Raw genomic sequence first — 12,668 nt, 5'->3', positions numbered from 1 at the left:
GTCGTCTTCCTTGCAGAACATAAAAATTGTCATCTGCCTGTTTGGTCAGATTTTTTTTTACCTTGCTTAACATAAATATGATTCTCGACGATATTTAGATTGTTTGTTATGAATTATTTAGCAATGACCTTTCGAGTTCAAGATAAGGCGCAGTGGTTTGCTGTCTTTAAAATCACATTCCCATTCACGGCCGCAGAGGCCAAGTCATTGGGCATATTTAAAGCAGGGGTTGACAGGTCCCATACTAGTAAGAAGGCAGAAGAATGGAGCTAAGAGGGATAATGAATCAACCACGATGAAACGGCGGAGCAGTCTCCGTGAGCAGATTGTCCCAATTCTGCTGCCATGCCTGTGCAGTGAAAACCCCTTTTGTCACTTCGTGAGGAATTTGGTTTTGTGATTATTTTGTAATATGCAGTTGGTTATTTAAGTTACTTTTTAACCTGCTGTGGAGTGTGCGTTGCTTGGATTTCCAGCATCTGCAGATTCTCTCATTTATGGAGTGTGTCATTTACATTTCCCCCCGCTAATCTACACTTTATGATTCATGTGATGGCTGAAGGCTAATGAAACCAGTGCTGACTAATATCTCTTGCCAAACTTTCATATATCCTCTTTTTGCTGTTCTTCCGGCATTTTCGTTTTTCTTCAGAATCCTACATTATTCTTTCACTTGTTTGGCGATAGCCCACAAGACAACTTATCAGGGGAATATTTAAATTTTTAAATGTCCGGTTCAGTAATAGAATTTGAAAACGACATATACAGAGGAAACATTGCAGTTTGAAACAATGCGCACAGTAAAAATTACAATAATTTCAATTATACGACGGTAGGTGTTTCTCAATCGCATCGTGCTGGTAACAGTGCAGGCGTATTAAAAATCATTTGGCCGGCCCTTGGAACCGGAATTTAATGGACCGGTTTTAAAGCTTTATGTTCCACGAATTCTGCCGGACATTAATAATACCCGCACGGAAAGATGCGGATTCCGGGCACAATGTAGATATTTGAGATATTCTTTGAAACTCATATTATTCTTTTAAAATAATTCCCACAGATATGTATTGTTCAAATGGGGAGCTATCGAGATAACCCAATTAAAACTGTCAACCCTATACATCCAATCAAAGAACGTTCGTCTTTATGAATGAATTGCTATTCAGTCGAAGCAGTGGTACTTAGCATTATTAAAAGTATCTATGAAATACTGACAAAACCTTCAGCTAATCTCTCAACGACATAACTCGGAAATACCCACCGGCTCATCTTTAAACGCCGAGTCATCTTCGTGTGAAACCAACAGTGGGTATGCCGTTTTATGCGCCAATTGCATCGAGGCTCATTCTGTTTGGATGCTGAACGTCATTAGCTCAGCTGTGAGAGTTAAAAACTTGTACGTACAGTATTCCATACTGTCTTCTAACGGGAATCCCGGCAGCGCGAGAGAAGGCAACAGGTTAAAGGACGGAGCACCCCTCCTCTCCTATTTTTCAACCAGACCACAGAAGAACCAGAATGCTGGTTAGAATTCTCTTCTAACATTTTATGATTAAACAAATATATTTTCCTCCGCGTTAAACATAGTTGTACAAATTCTCCAGATTCTCGTTTCAATAATTTCTAAAAGTATGCATTAGAAACAAATCAAGGAGCGATCAGAGTTTCAACGGAATTTTCTATGAAGAAGAGGTCAGCGGTATCTGGACTTTACTACGGAACAAGTATACCTGTGGCCAAGTCGACCATCTGGTTCAGTCAATCGTACGGAATCGTGACTATCATCGCCTGGGATACCGGGAGAAGATCTCGGTTCCATTCCCTCAATATAAAAACTTACTGTAAAACTACACCAGTCCAAAAATCGTTCAAGGTTCGGCAGCAGAACATCGAATGTCTATGAAACGGGGATAAAAAGGGGAAAGCGGCAGCGGAAACTTTGGAATATTACGGATATCACGAGCTAGAGCAATTATGTTAATGTTAACAATTGATTTATAAACAAATTTCCAAATTATATTTGAAGTAGTTTATTCAATATTTTAATAAACTAACCTTTTATGTATATAATATATTTGCAGTATTTTATTTGGAATGTTCACATTGCGACGTTTACAATTTTTGCAGTGAACTTTTACTGTAAATCTGACCAGTATAGCCAAGATGGTACGCCATTAGACACCTACTTAAGTAGCTCGGTGTCGCTGAACCAGATAGCTCACTATGTTAGGGTAGTTATTTTCTTCCGCCAAGTCTTTAGCTGTTTTATTGTTTCGGTCTCGGAGATTGATATCAGCCTTTCCTTCTTCTACCAGGACGATCAACGTATCCAGATGACCTTCGCGAGCAAGATCATGGATGAGCGCGTTGCCGTATCGGTCCCGCAAGTTAGGATTCGCTCCGCGACTCAGCAGAGATCGGCAAATATCCGGACAGCCCATTTTCATCACCTGAGATGGAAGCGGACAGAACATTGCTTTAAGTGGAAAGTGAAATAGAAAATACTGGAAATACTCAGCTGATCAGACAAGTTCCGCGGAGAAAGAAATAGATCTAAGGTTTTGTGTCAGTTTTATATAATAAACCTCAAAATATCCCTGTACAGGAAGCATCTGCATCTATCGGTTGCCTCATTTCTATGAAATTTATTAACATGCTATTGGTATATATTTGTTAAGGCGGGATTAAATTTTCAATGCCGTGTTAATAAATAAATATTAATAACATTTATTAATAACGAATGAACTACACGGATACGGAAGACTCTTAATTTAATTTTATGTCTCCTTTTTTTAAAAAAATCGAATAGTTTCGCTTCCATGCTGTATGCACGGTAGATGTTATGTCTTATCTCTTTTGTTTGATGTCCTGCAGTTAATTTTGTTATAACTTGATTACATTTCCTAAAGCTCTAATGGAAAATTAAAAACTATGCCACTTACGATAAGGAATTGCCCCAAAAATAAAACTGACCGGATTGTATTTAAAGCGCCGAGGTGCGTTCCGATTGCGAGAAAAATCAAAATCTGTTGAGGTAATTTCTTATTTTTATTTCGCTTTTTTTTTGCACTCATGTGCCTTAATTCATAATTCAAAGAGAAACTGGACGACAAAATTACATACTTTTGTCATTTAAAACATCTATGCTGGTGGAAATTGCTTGCAATCCACGCACATACTTCAAATTTAATTACAGAAATAAAACAATGTTTTTATATTATGTTGAAATTCCAAATAAAATTAATACACAAAGAAAATTATTGTATCTAGAATTTGTAACATCAAACAACATACTTAGAATAACATGGAGATTAATTGTCCTATTTGCAGCAAGAACACCCCCCCGCCCCCCAACCAGCATTCCCTTATGGGCGTCGAACTTTCTAATCTAACTGAAACGAGCCTTGGAAAAATCTTTACCGTTAAAGTGCGCTTTAGTGTTACAGTATTTTCCATTATCCTAGTTAAAGAATAAAATGTACCATTTAACTTATAAATAGAGTATTGGCGGTAAGCATTTATAGAAAATTAAAGATTATGAAACGAAATATACCGTAACATTCCCCTGCTGGAGTTTAGTATAACATATTAGATCATTTCAAGGGAAACTAAACTCTACCGAGTTGAGTGCTTTCATCGAATTATAATTTTGTTTCAAGTTTGCAACACATCAAACTTTGGAAGGCGTTTTGGATAAATATCACCTTGTACATCTACTCTCTATTCAAGTAAATATCGAAACATAGTAACCTTATAAAATACGTTTAAATTAACGGTTAGCAACAGCTTTGCTTTACAATTCCGTTTTTTTAAACAAAGCTGCAAAAATTCATATTTTAAAGTTTGTAATTCGGCATTGCCCAAGACACACCGCACAACGAGCACACCAAAATGGTGCAAATCTTGTCATGACGGAGCCCAACGACTCCACCAGGAGTTAAGGGCGCCAGAAGAAGAAGAATTCAGCATTAATAACATGTCGTTTTTAGAGCTTTTATGTTCAGCTTTGTTCCCTTTAAAAAACGCGAGACTCGTTCAAATGCCCCTGTGTAGTCAAATTACTTAACATGGCTACTATTGCATTAATATTTTAAAAAATACTGTATACTTTTGCCGTGAAATCGCAGCCCCTCCTGTAAAATTTCGTTTCAAATTTTGAATCAGCAAAATACATGAAAACTGGCGGTGAGGCGACTAACAAGAAGAAATAATCAGGTAGAGATTAATAACCATATTATTGACTGGGTAAATGTACCTGTATAGCAGTCCTGCCAAATCTATTCACATCATTGGGGTCTACTCCTTCTTCCAACAGTTGCCTCACCCCGTTGCTGTCCCCGCTGGCTGCTGCTCTTGTAAGTTTCTCGATATCAGCCATCACGTCCAGCTAATTCGTTTTCCTTTTAAGCTGCTTAGAATATGAGTTCAATAAGCGACAATGAATTCAAGCTCGCTACTCTTCCAACCTGTTAAGCACCAATAGACAGGTCTCCCTGGTTAGTGTATTTTTATACTTTTGGAAGATGGGGCGATACCATTGAAGGAAAGAAAGGAGGAGAGTTACGACCGCTGCTCGCTGGCTCCTTTCACATGGGGAGGGGATGGGGGTCGGGGTCCCAAGCTAGTGAACTTCCACCCGCCTCGATATGTTCAGACTTGTCTGCGTGCTGACATCATGGAGCTCGGAGGAGAAGGGCGCCTGCGCACATTGAGGGCCGGCTGCCGGCTGCCCAATGACGCAGGCGGCGTCTTTGCGCCGAGCCCTCTGGCGCGTTCTGGAGGCGGGCAGCGTGCGCGCGAACAGAGCGCGTTGCAGTAATTTTAGAGTTAACGGCGCACACACACGGCCAGTAATGTCGGTATTAGCCGCTGCAGGGGTCTGCTCTGGCGGAAAGTGCCCGGGGACCAGGGGCACGAAGGCCGTGGAATGCGGACCTGGCCCCGGACTCGCGGCTACTTTTGGGGTGAAGCGGGGGAGGGGGGGCATTGATTCAGGTTAGAAGCGGTTCCGGTCGGCGCCTTCTGCAGTTTGAAAAAAACTTTCTTTATTTGCAGCATAGTTTTTACTGAATTTAATTTCATTAAACAGATTACTAAATAGAATCCCGCTGACATATTGAGTTCTTAATTCCTTATAGAATTAGGGTTCTGTTGTAATTTGTAAAGCTTTTGTATCGGGACTCTCCCACCTGCGCCAACCATTCTGTAATTGCGCATACAATTTATTTTTCCCAGCTTATTCCTTCCGAAGACTTGAACACGTTAGCCCTGCCCTGAACTGGTTAAAATGCCCGTGCATTGCAGCCGTACATTGGAGAAACTGATCGATGTTTCCGACGGTTTCAGAGGTACCGCACTCCAGTTTATAATCCGTTGCCCTCCATGATAACCGGAGATTGCGAAAGGCGCTATAATAAATACAGACTCGTGCTAGTTCGCTTTCAGAAACAGAAAAAAAACCTAAAAATAGAAAGATATTTGTGATACCAATACCTTTAAGGAAGGCGACTGTAAAATAGATAACTCTTCGCTGAGGTGACGTTAATATGGGGTCGCTTTATCTGGAGTATGACTCCTGGTAATTCATGACGATTATAGCAAGTTTTAAAAGTGAAATAGTGTGATCATGTCTCCTTTTTTATACGCATGCTTTATAAATTATGTTGAAATCTGCGTTTTTCTGAATTTTCACTTCTCTCAGGTATTAACAGTGCAGGGAAACTGATTGTGTTTTTCCCCTTTAAAAGAGCGAAAAGTAATCAAAAGCAGATCTGTAAACGCTTTAAATTCAGTTTTTTTTTGTAAGTTTTAACAACAATAAATTATCAGTACCTGGTTTGCTGGTCCGTGTCCTTCACGGGAAGAAGATCACTTTCTGTTGATAACCAACAGATGTAGAATATAACTGAAGGGACTCAGCAGGTCAGGCAACATTTATGGAAAGGAATGAGTCGATGTTTCAAGCTAATTCCTTTCATCACGGCTGGAGGGGGGGGGGGAGATGCCTGAATAATGTTGTGGGGGATTGGAAAGGAGTACAAACTAGAAGGTGATAGGTGAAGCCAGCTGGGTGGGTGGGGGGGGGGGAGATGAAGTAAAAAGCTGGGAGGTGATAGGTGGAAAAGGCAAAGGGCTGAAGAAGAAGGAATCTTATAGGAGAGGGGAGAGGACCATTGGAGAAAGGAAAGGAGGGGCCACTGGGGAGGCGATAGGCAGGTGAGGAGAAGTGGTAAGGGGCAGAGTGGGGAATTGAAGAAGAGGGAAGGGCTTAGAGAAAGTAACCAAAGGTTGTACAAATTAAAGTAGTTGGACACTGGGGGACACTGCTTTTAACAATAAAGAGATGTTTTACTGATCATTTGTCAGTATATACTGCAGAATTGGTTGCTATCATTTTGGGCTTACAGTGGGCGGAGGAAGTCTGTCCTTGCAAAGTAGTAATTTGCTCAGATTCGTTTTTGGTTTTGATGAGTCTCAAACAGGTCGTTCTTGCAGTAGGTCAGATTTACTACTGGAAGTTCTTGAAACTTTATTTCATATTCATAGTATTAGTTTACTTGTCTTTTTCTTACGGGTCCCTGCACATCGAGGTGTTGAGGGGAATGAGTGGGTTGATTGTTTGGCCAAAAAAAGCTGTTCTCAGTTCATCTGTGGATATAAATCTTCCACTTAGCAAATTAAAAGCTCAGGAGCTGGTGGGGCTAAGAATTGGGATTATGGCAAGACTTGTGGGATAATGGGAATAAGGGGAGACACACTTACAGAGAACATAAAACTGCTGGATTGGTGAGAGAAGGGGGTAAGACAAGAAGGGAAGGAATTATATTGACTCGACTGAGAATTGAGCATACTATACTTAGTTATTCCTTGTATCTTGTTGGAAAACATCACTCTGGGGTGTGTAGGTTTTGTCATTATGAAACAATTGAAGATATTCTTTTACAAAGTGAAACATACAGGGTTGAAAGAAAGCAAATTCAGGCTGCACTATTATTTTTGATGGGTTGATAGCTTTCATTTAAACGCTACTCTGTTATGAAAGTGACTAATTTAATTCACTCACAATATTGTCTTCCATTATTTACAATCTGTCGGGCTTGTTGGGGTAATTTAGTTTTCATTTGATAAAGAACTAGACTGGGTTTTATTTCCCAACTCTCTACACTATACTCCAGTCCAGTTGGTGGCGGTAATTACCTTAAAGTTGGACTGCCAACCGCCATTAAAGGTTAGAAGAGGAAGAAAAAATCCTGCCTTTTATGGATGGAGCAAAGGCACTTGACAAAGTGGCCAACCAATTTAATTCCAACTCCCATTCTGACATGTGGGTCCTTGGCCTCCTCTTCTGCCACAATGAGGCCACTCTTAAATTGGAGGAGAAACGCCTCATATTCCATCCAGGTAGTCTTGGACCTGATGATATGGCGATTGATTTCTCCAACCTCTGGTAATTATTCCCCCCTTTTCCTTCCCTCTTTTTCTGTTACCCCACTCTAGACCCCTCTTACCTCTTCTCACCTGCCTATCACCGCCCCTGCTGCCCCTCCTCCTTTCTCCCACAGTCCACTTTCTTCTATCAGATTCCTTTTTCTTCAGTCCTATTCCTCCTCCACCTTCCAGCGTCTTACTTTATCTTTCCTTTCCCACCCACCTGGCTTGACCTATCGCCTTCCAGCTTGTCCCATGCCACATGCTTCCCCTTGCCCCATCTTCTTATTCTGGCATCTTCCCCCTTCCTTTTCAGTACTGATGAAGGGTCTTGGCCCGAAACATCGACTGTTTATTAATTTCCGTAGATGCAGACTGACCTGCTGAGTTCATCCAGCATTTCGTGTGTTTTTCTATGGATTTCCTACATTCACACCATCTCTTGTTTATTTCAGCTTTTAAGAATGCTATATGAAATTTGTTGATGCTTCTTCAGTCAAAGCTGCTGCGCAGGTTGACTCTGTGGTTAAGAAGGCATACGGTGCATTGACCTTCATCAACCATGGGATTGAGTTTAAGAGCCGAGAGGTAATATTGCAGCTATATAGGACCCTGGTCAGACCCCACTTGAAGTACTGTGCTCAGTTCTCAGTGTGGAAACCATAGAAAGGGTGCAGAGGAGATTTACAAAGATGTTGCCTGGATTGGTGAGCATGCCTTATGAGAATAGGTTGAGTGAACTCGGCCTTTTTTCCTTGGAGCGACGGAGGATGAGAAGTGACCTGAGAGAGGTGTATAAAATGATGAGAGGCATTGATCGTGTGGATAGTCAGAGGCTCCCCCCCTCCCCCAGGGCTAAAATGGATAGCACGAGAGGGCATAGTTTTAAGGTGCTTGGAAGTAGGTACAAAGGAGATGTCAGCGGTAAGTTTTACTACGCAGAGAGTGGTGAGTGCGTGGAATGGGCTGCCGGCGGCGGAGTTGGAGGTGGAAATGATAGGGTCTTATAAGAGACTCCTGGATAGGTACATGAAGCTTAGAAAAATGGAGGTCTATGGGTAATCCTAGGTAATTCTAAGGTAAGGACATGTTCGGCACAACTTTGTGGGCCGAAGGGCCTGTATGGTGCTGTAGGTTTTTCTATGTTTCATGTGGTTTGCACCCGCAACCCAGCCAGAAACGTGTTCCTTCAAATCTGAGCGAGGGTGGGAAATTGGTGGAGAAGGGAAGCGGTCTTGTTGTATGTATTAAGGACGTCAGTGCTTCCATGGCTTTGAAACACGAACAGCCCATTTCCACTCGTGCTTGATATTGATCCTGCTCCGCCCGATTTTACAATCAGCTCTTTCTTTATTCAACAACCCAGAACCTTTCTTCAGTGCATAGATGTACCATTTGCAGACAATGCAACTTTATTTTATACTGATGGTAGTTTTGATGTTACCATACTCGAAGATAGAAACTAGATTTTTAAAACTAACAACATTGATAACTTAAATTCCCCCTAAAATTAGAATATATCTAAAGCTGTTGGTCATGCGCGCATATTGCAACTAGCTTTTTGTTTCGCCTTTCCTTAGCATTTCGCATTTCCACTTCTGAAGTGTGCATTATTCAAGTAACTGAGCGGGTAACTTTCAAAGAGGTTTCGAATACATTTACTGGGATATTTTATGTTATTTGATAAAATGTACTGTACCTCTAAAGTTTTATCTTTGTTCTTACTGTTATATGTGACCATTGTTCGTTGATAACTTGGCAACGTGACTTGCTGGGTACAGTTATTTAAAGCTAAGCTTCTTAAATGGTGATATTGTGCGGTTTCATTTTTCAAACAGTTTAGCTTTTAGGCAATCTTAGCTTGAACCCATCACTACAATTCGGGCTTGACCGTCGACAACAGCTCACCAGAGTTCCCTGACCTGGGCCAGTCTTTCAAGTTATCCCGGTGGAGCCCATCTTCCCCTTCCTCTCCATGGTTGCGGTCTTTGGAGCTCCTGCTGGTGTTTCTGCAGCTCTGGGGTTTTAACAGGATGGTGTTTCCAGTCCAGCCGGGCTTCGGACAGTCCACTGCCGAGCTCTTTTATGTAACAACATCCCCTTTACTCCCTTTCATCTAAGTACAAAACACATAAGCCTACTGAAAGGGCGGTGTACTTGGCCAGCGGAGGGCAAATCAGGTGCTGGAAATCGAAGTAAAAGCTGAACATTTTGGAAAGACAGGGAACATCAGGTAAAAGACAAAAAGAGGCACCGTTTCAAGTCGGAAGCGTTAACTCACCTTTTTGGTCGAAGATAAATGATTGTCGTTCTCAAACCTTAGCTGTTTCATTTATTTTACAGATGTTACGGTATTTCCACCATCTTCTGTGTTCATCTCCTTTGTCGCTTAGTATTTGAATACCTCTAAAATAATAAAAATAGTTTGATAATTGCCATTTTCAATCATTTGATCCAATGAAAACAATCTGGCGATCTTTTTGTAATGGCATTAACAATGAGCTCACCAAATGGAGGATGCAATATGCAATTGTTTTCAATGAAACAGCACTGAGCTGCAAATGGGAATTGAAATTGAAAATATTTCAGCATGTGGCAACTTTGGAATAAAAACTGGCAACTATTAGGGTGTCCAATTTAATGCTCCATGACAGCTACACGGTGGAGACATTTTAACCATAAAACGCAGTATAATCTGCGAGCACACAATTAGTATAGTTAAATAATGAGTTGTTCTTTTACATTGAAGATTTTTATCAGAAAAGAGGGATGTTTAGCCAGATGCAATGAACCGAGTTTAAGTTATCCGATCAAAAGCTTTTACATATCAGTGTTGATACTTTTTACCTTTTACAATTTAAATATCGTGAATTATGTAGACCGGGGAAGAAGTGTAATTAGTTACCACCGTGTAGCAGTTGGAAATGAGCATCAGTGAAGAGTCACGGCATTTGTCAACATTTGTGGTTAGGTGACGGGTATTTACCGTTTATCCCTCTGTTACCAGTGATGAACATAATAGAGCGAAAACCGACACAGTAAAATTGTGAAATTTCATTTTGAGTTGCCGGAGTATTTTTTTTCGTTCGCTTACTCGTTTGATGTGTAGCTCCATTTCCATCGCTTGGAACCTATCGGCAGCATTACAATATAGAACATCAATTTAAATTTTAATCCGCAGGTCACACTTAGTGTGCTCCTAATTCCCTTACTCACGAGATTAGTATTGTCTACACAGAGTGGCGAGACTGATAGAATTCTAAGAACTACAAACCATTTCGGCCGTCCGGAGTGCCCGAGGCAAACCAGAATATATTTACAGTATTAATGCCATACAAATCGCTCACAAAATAATGAAAATATTATTTCACAGTAAAAAAAGTTAACTCCCAGCGAGATGCCATGGATAAGAACAACAATGTAATGTTCAAACGAGAAGTGCAAAATTAATAAAGATTTAATGCAAATATTCGGCGAGTCGGCAATATGGTCGGTCAGGTATTACTTCGTGTGTCACACTCAGCGCTAACAAATTATTAGGTTATCTTGTTTAACTATTTGTTCATTGCCTCATTTAAATCTGTTCAACCCCGCATTCATGCGTCGCGGAAAGATTCGGATCAGTTCATTCAGTTTATCATTAAAAAGCTATCAATATTAATCATTACCAATCACCCAATTATGTAGAAAGAAGCGTGTGGCAAGTGCGAGGATTTTCAGAACACGACTGATTAATTTATAGTTCAATAAAGATCAAACGCTCCGAGAAATAACTCGATCAAATGAATACATCTGATTTCAAGTTAGAGGTGTTGATGACTGGAAAACGCGCATGAAATGATTTATGATCTAAATGAATATTGTGGTCCTCATCTTCTCTCCGGAATACCACCTGATTTTCCTAACAAGAATTTCTCTCATTTTCAGCAACTGAATGAAGAGAATTATGCTCTTCCGGTGCTTGGAGCTGATTAAAGTAACGATACAAATGATACGCGATAAATATGGAACGTAACAGAGTCCAGTGCGGGCACTCAGAGAAAAGAAGACACGAGGAAGATGAAATAACATGCAGGATATCGCTACAATGCCGCAGAATTAAAAACAAGTACAGGCTGAATTCAGCAGCTCTTTGACAACACACGCGGTTTCCAGGTATTAAATGCTTTCATTTCTAACTTGAAATTAGACGATTTACACGTCTCAGTCACTTCTGGAAGGGTCTGCAGCTTTAGCAGCGTTTGACCGCCACCAGAGTATTCTAGTTTCTTTAGTAAACTCTATGCATATTGTCCAATTTTTCTCTCCTTCTCGCTTCATCTAGACTGCTCTGAACGCGGAAGCAGGTTTCACGTTTCTGTCCGCTCTTCGTCTAAGTCATTTCTTCCGAGTTTTCCATTCAGTTTCACAGTGACTCTGTGGTTTTCTCTTGTTTGTTTTTCCCCTTCCATCTGCTATTGTTTAGTAATTGTTACTTCAACAACTTTCGTGTCCGCCATTTCACAGATCTTTCTTCACCCACCCTCTTCTGTGTAAATGAGACCATGCTTGCTTTCTCGCATTTTGTGTCCTGCCTAAACAAAGTAATCGAGCCTGCTTTTTTTCATTGGTGACGTTTTGAGTGCTTTTAGCATTTTCTAGTTTTGTTTTAATTTTCCAGCCTCTACTACTTTTTCGCCTTTTGCTAAGACTCTTGAAGTCAAGAACTTATCTGTTCTGCTATTTGTCATCTTTCCTTAGATGCCGTGAATTTATTATCCACTGTGTAGTGTCGTATTTAGATAAAATATATCTCCTGCGTTTAGATAAAACGTATACGCTGCATTACAGCAACTCTTTAAAAAATTCATTGGGACTGATCCAGGAAGATATCCCCTTTGAAATTCACGTTAGCTATTTATTATTATATTTTAGATTTGCTGCATTTCCGTTTTTTCCCCCTGTATCTGTCAAGGCTTCTGGTTCTTCTCTTCACAATATGAAGTTTAGCCGAAGTACATGAGTTAGGTTTAGTGTAAATCCTTTACTTTTCGTTTACATCTAGAATTTAGTGTCTAGTTGTCTTCTTTTTACTCCTCTTGATCTGCGTTGATAACTTTAATGATTTTAATTCCCTCTTCTGTTTACAATTATACTGCTGTTTATAATCTCATTTTGCGACCTCAGCATTTTTCTTATGAACACATGCTACTTCACATTTATCTCCATTATAATTCCAATTGTATACCCATTCCACAGAT

The 12,668-nt window shown here is 40.3% G+C and overlaps 1 protein-coding gene across 2 annotated transcripts in view; it reads right to left on the bottom strand.

Annotated features, from left to right (window-relative positions):
• Positions 1-2,034: 2,034 nt before the first annotated feature.
• Positions 2,035-12,668, bottom strand: part of LOC140737480 (cyclin-dependent kinase 4 inhibitor B-like) — a 50,491-nt gene continuing 39,857 nt past the window's right edge. The window contains exons 2-4 of one of the 2 annotated variants that reach the window (XM_073063941.1): positions 9,710-9,834; positions 4,256-4,408; positions 2,035-2,450 (exon numbers count right to left, since the gene is read on the bottom strand). In XM_073063941.1, the coding sequence (XP_072920042.1) occupies positions 2,187-2,450; positions 4,256-4,378 (387 nt within the window). In that variant the 5' untranslated portion in view covers positions 4,379-4,408; positions 9,710-9,834 and the 3' untranslated portion in view covers positions 2,035-2,186. Of the gene's footprint in view, positions 2,451-4,255; positions 4,409-5,832; positions 5,935-9,709; positions 9,835-12,668 lie in introns of those variants that run through there. The other variant, XM_073063948.1, reaches the window with a different exon arrangement.

Source organism: Hemitrygon akajei, chromosome 2 (genome assembly GCF_048418815.1).
Source record: "Hemitrygon akajei chromosome 2, sHemAka1.3, whole genome shotgun sequence".
NCBI classification, from domain to species: domain Eukaryota; kingdom Metazoa; phylum Chordata; class Chondrichthyes; order Myliobatiformes; family Dasyatidae; genus Hemitrygon; species Hemitrygon akajei.
The sequence above is the reverse complement of the archived record's forward strand: the minus strand, read 5'-3'. Positions and strand labels throughout refer to the sequence as shown.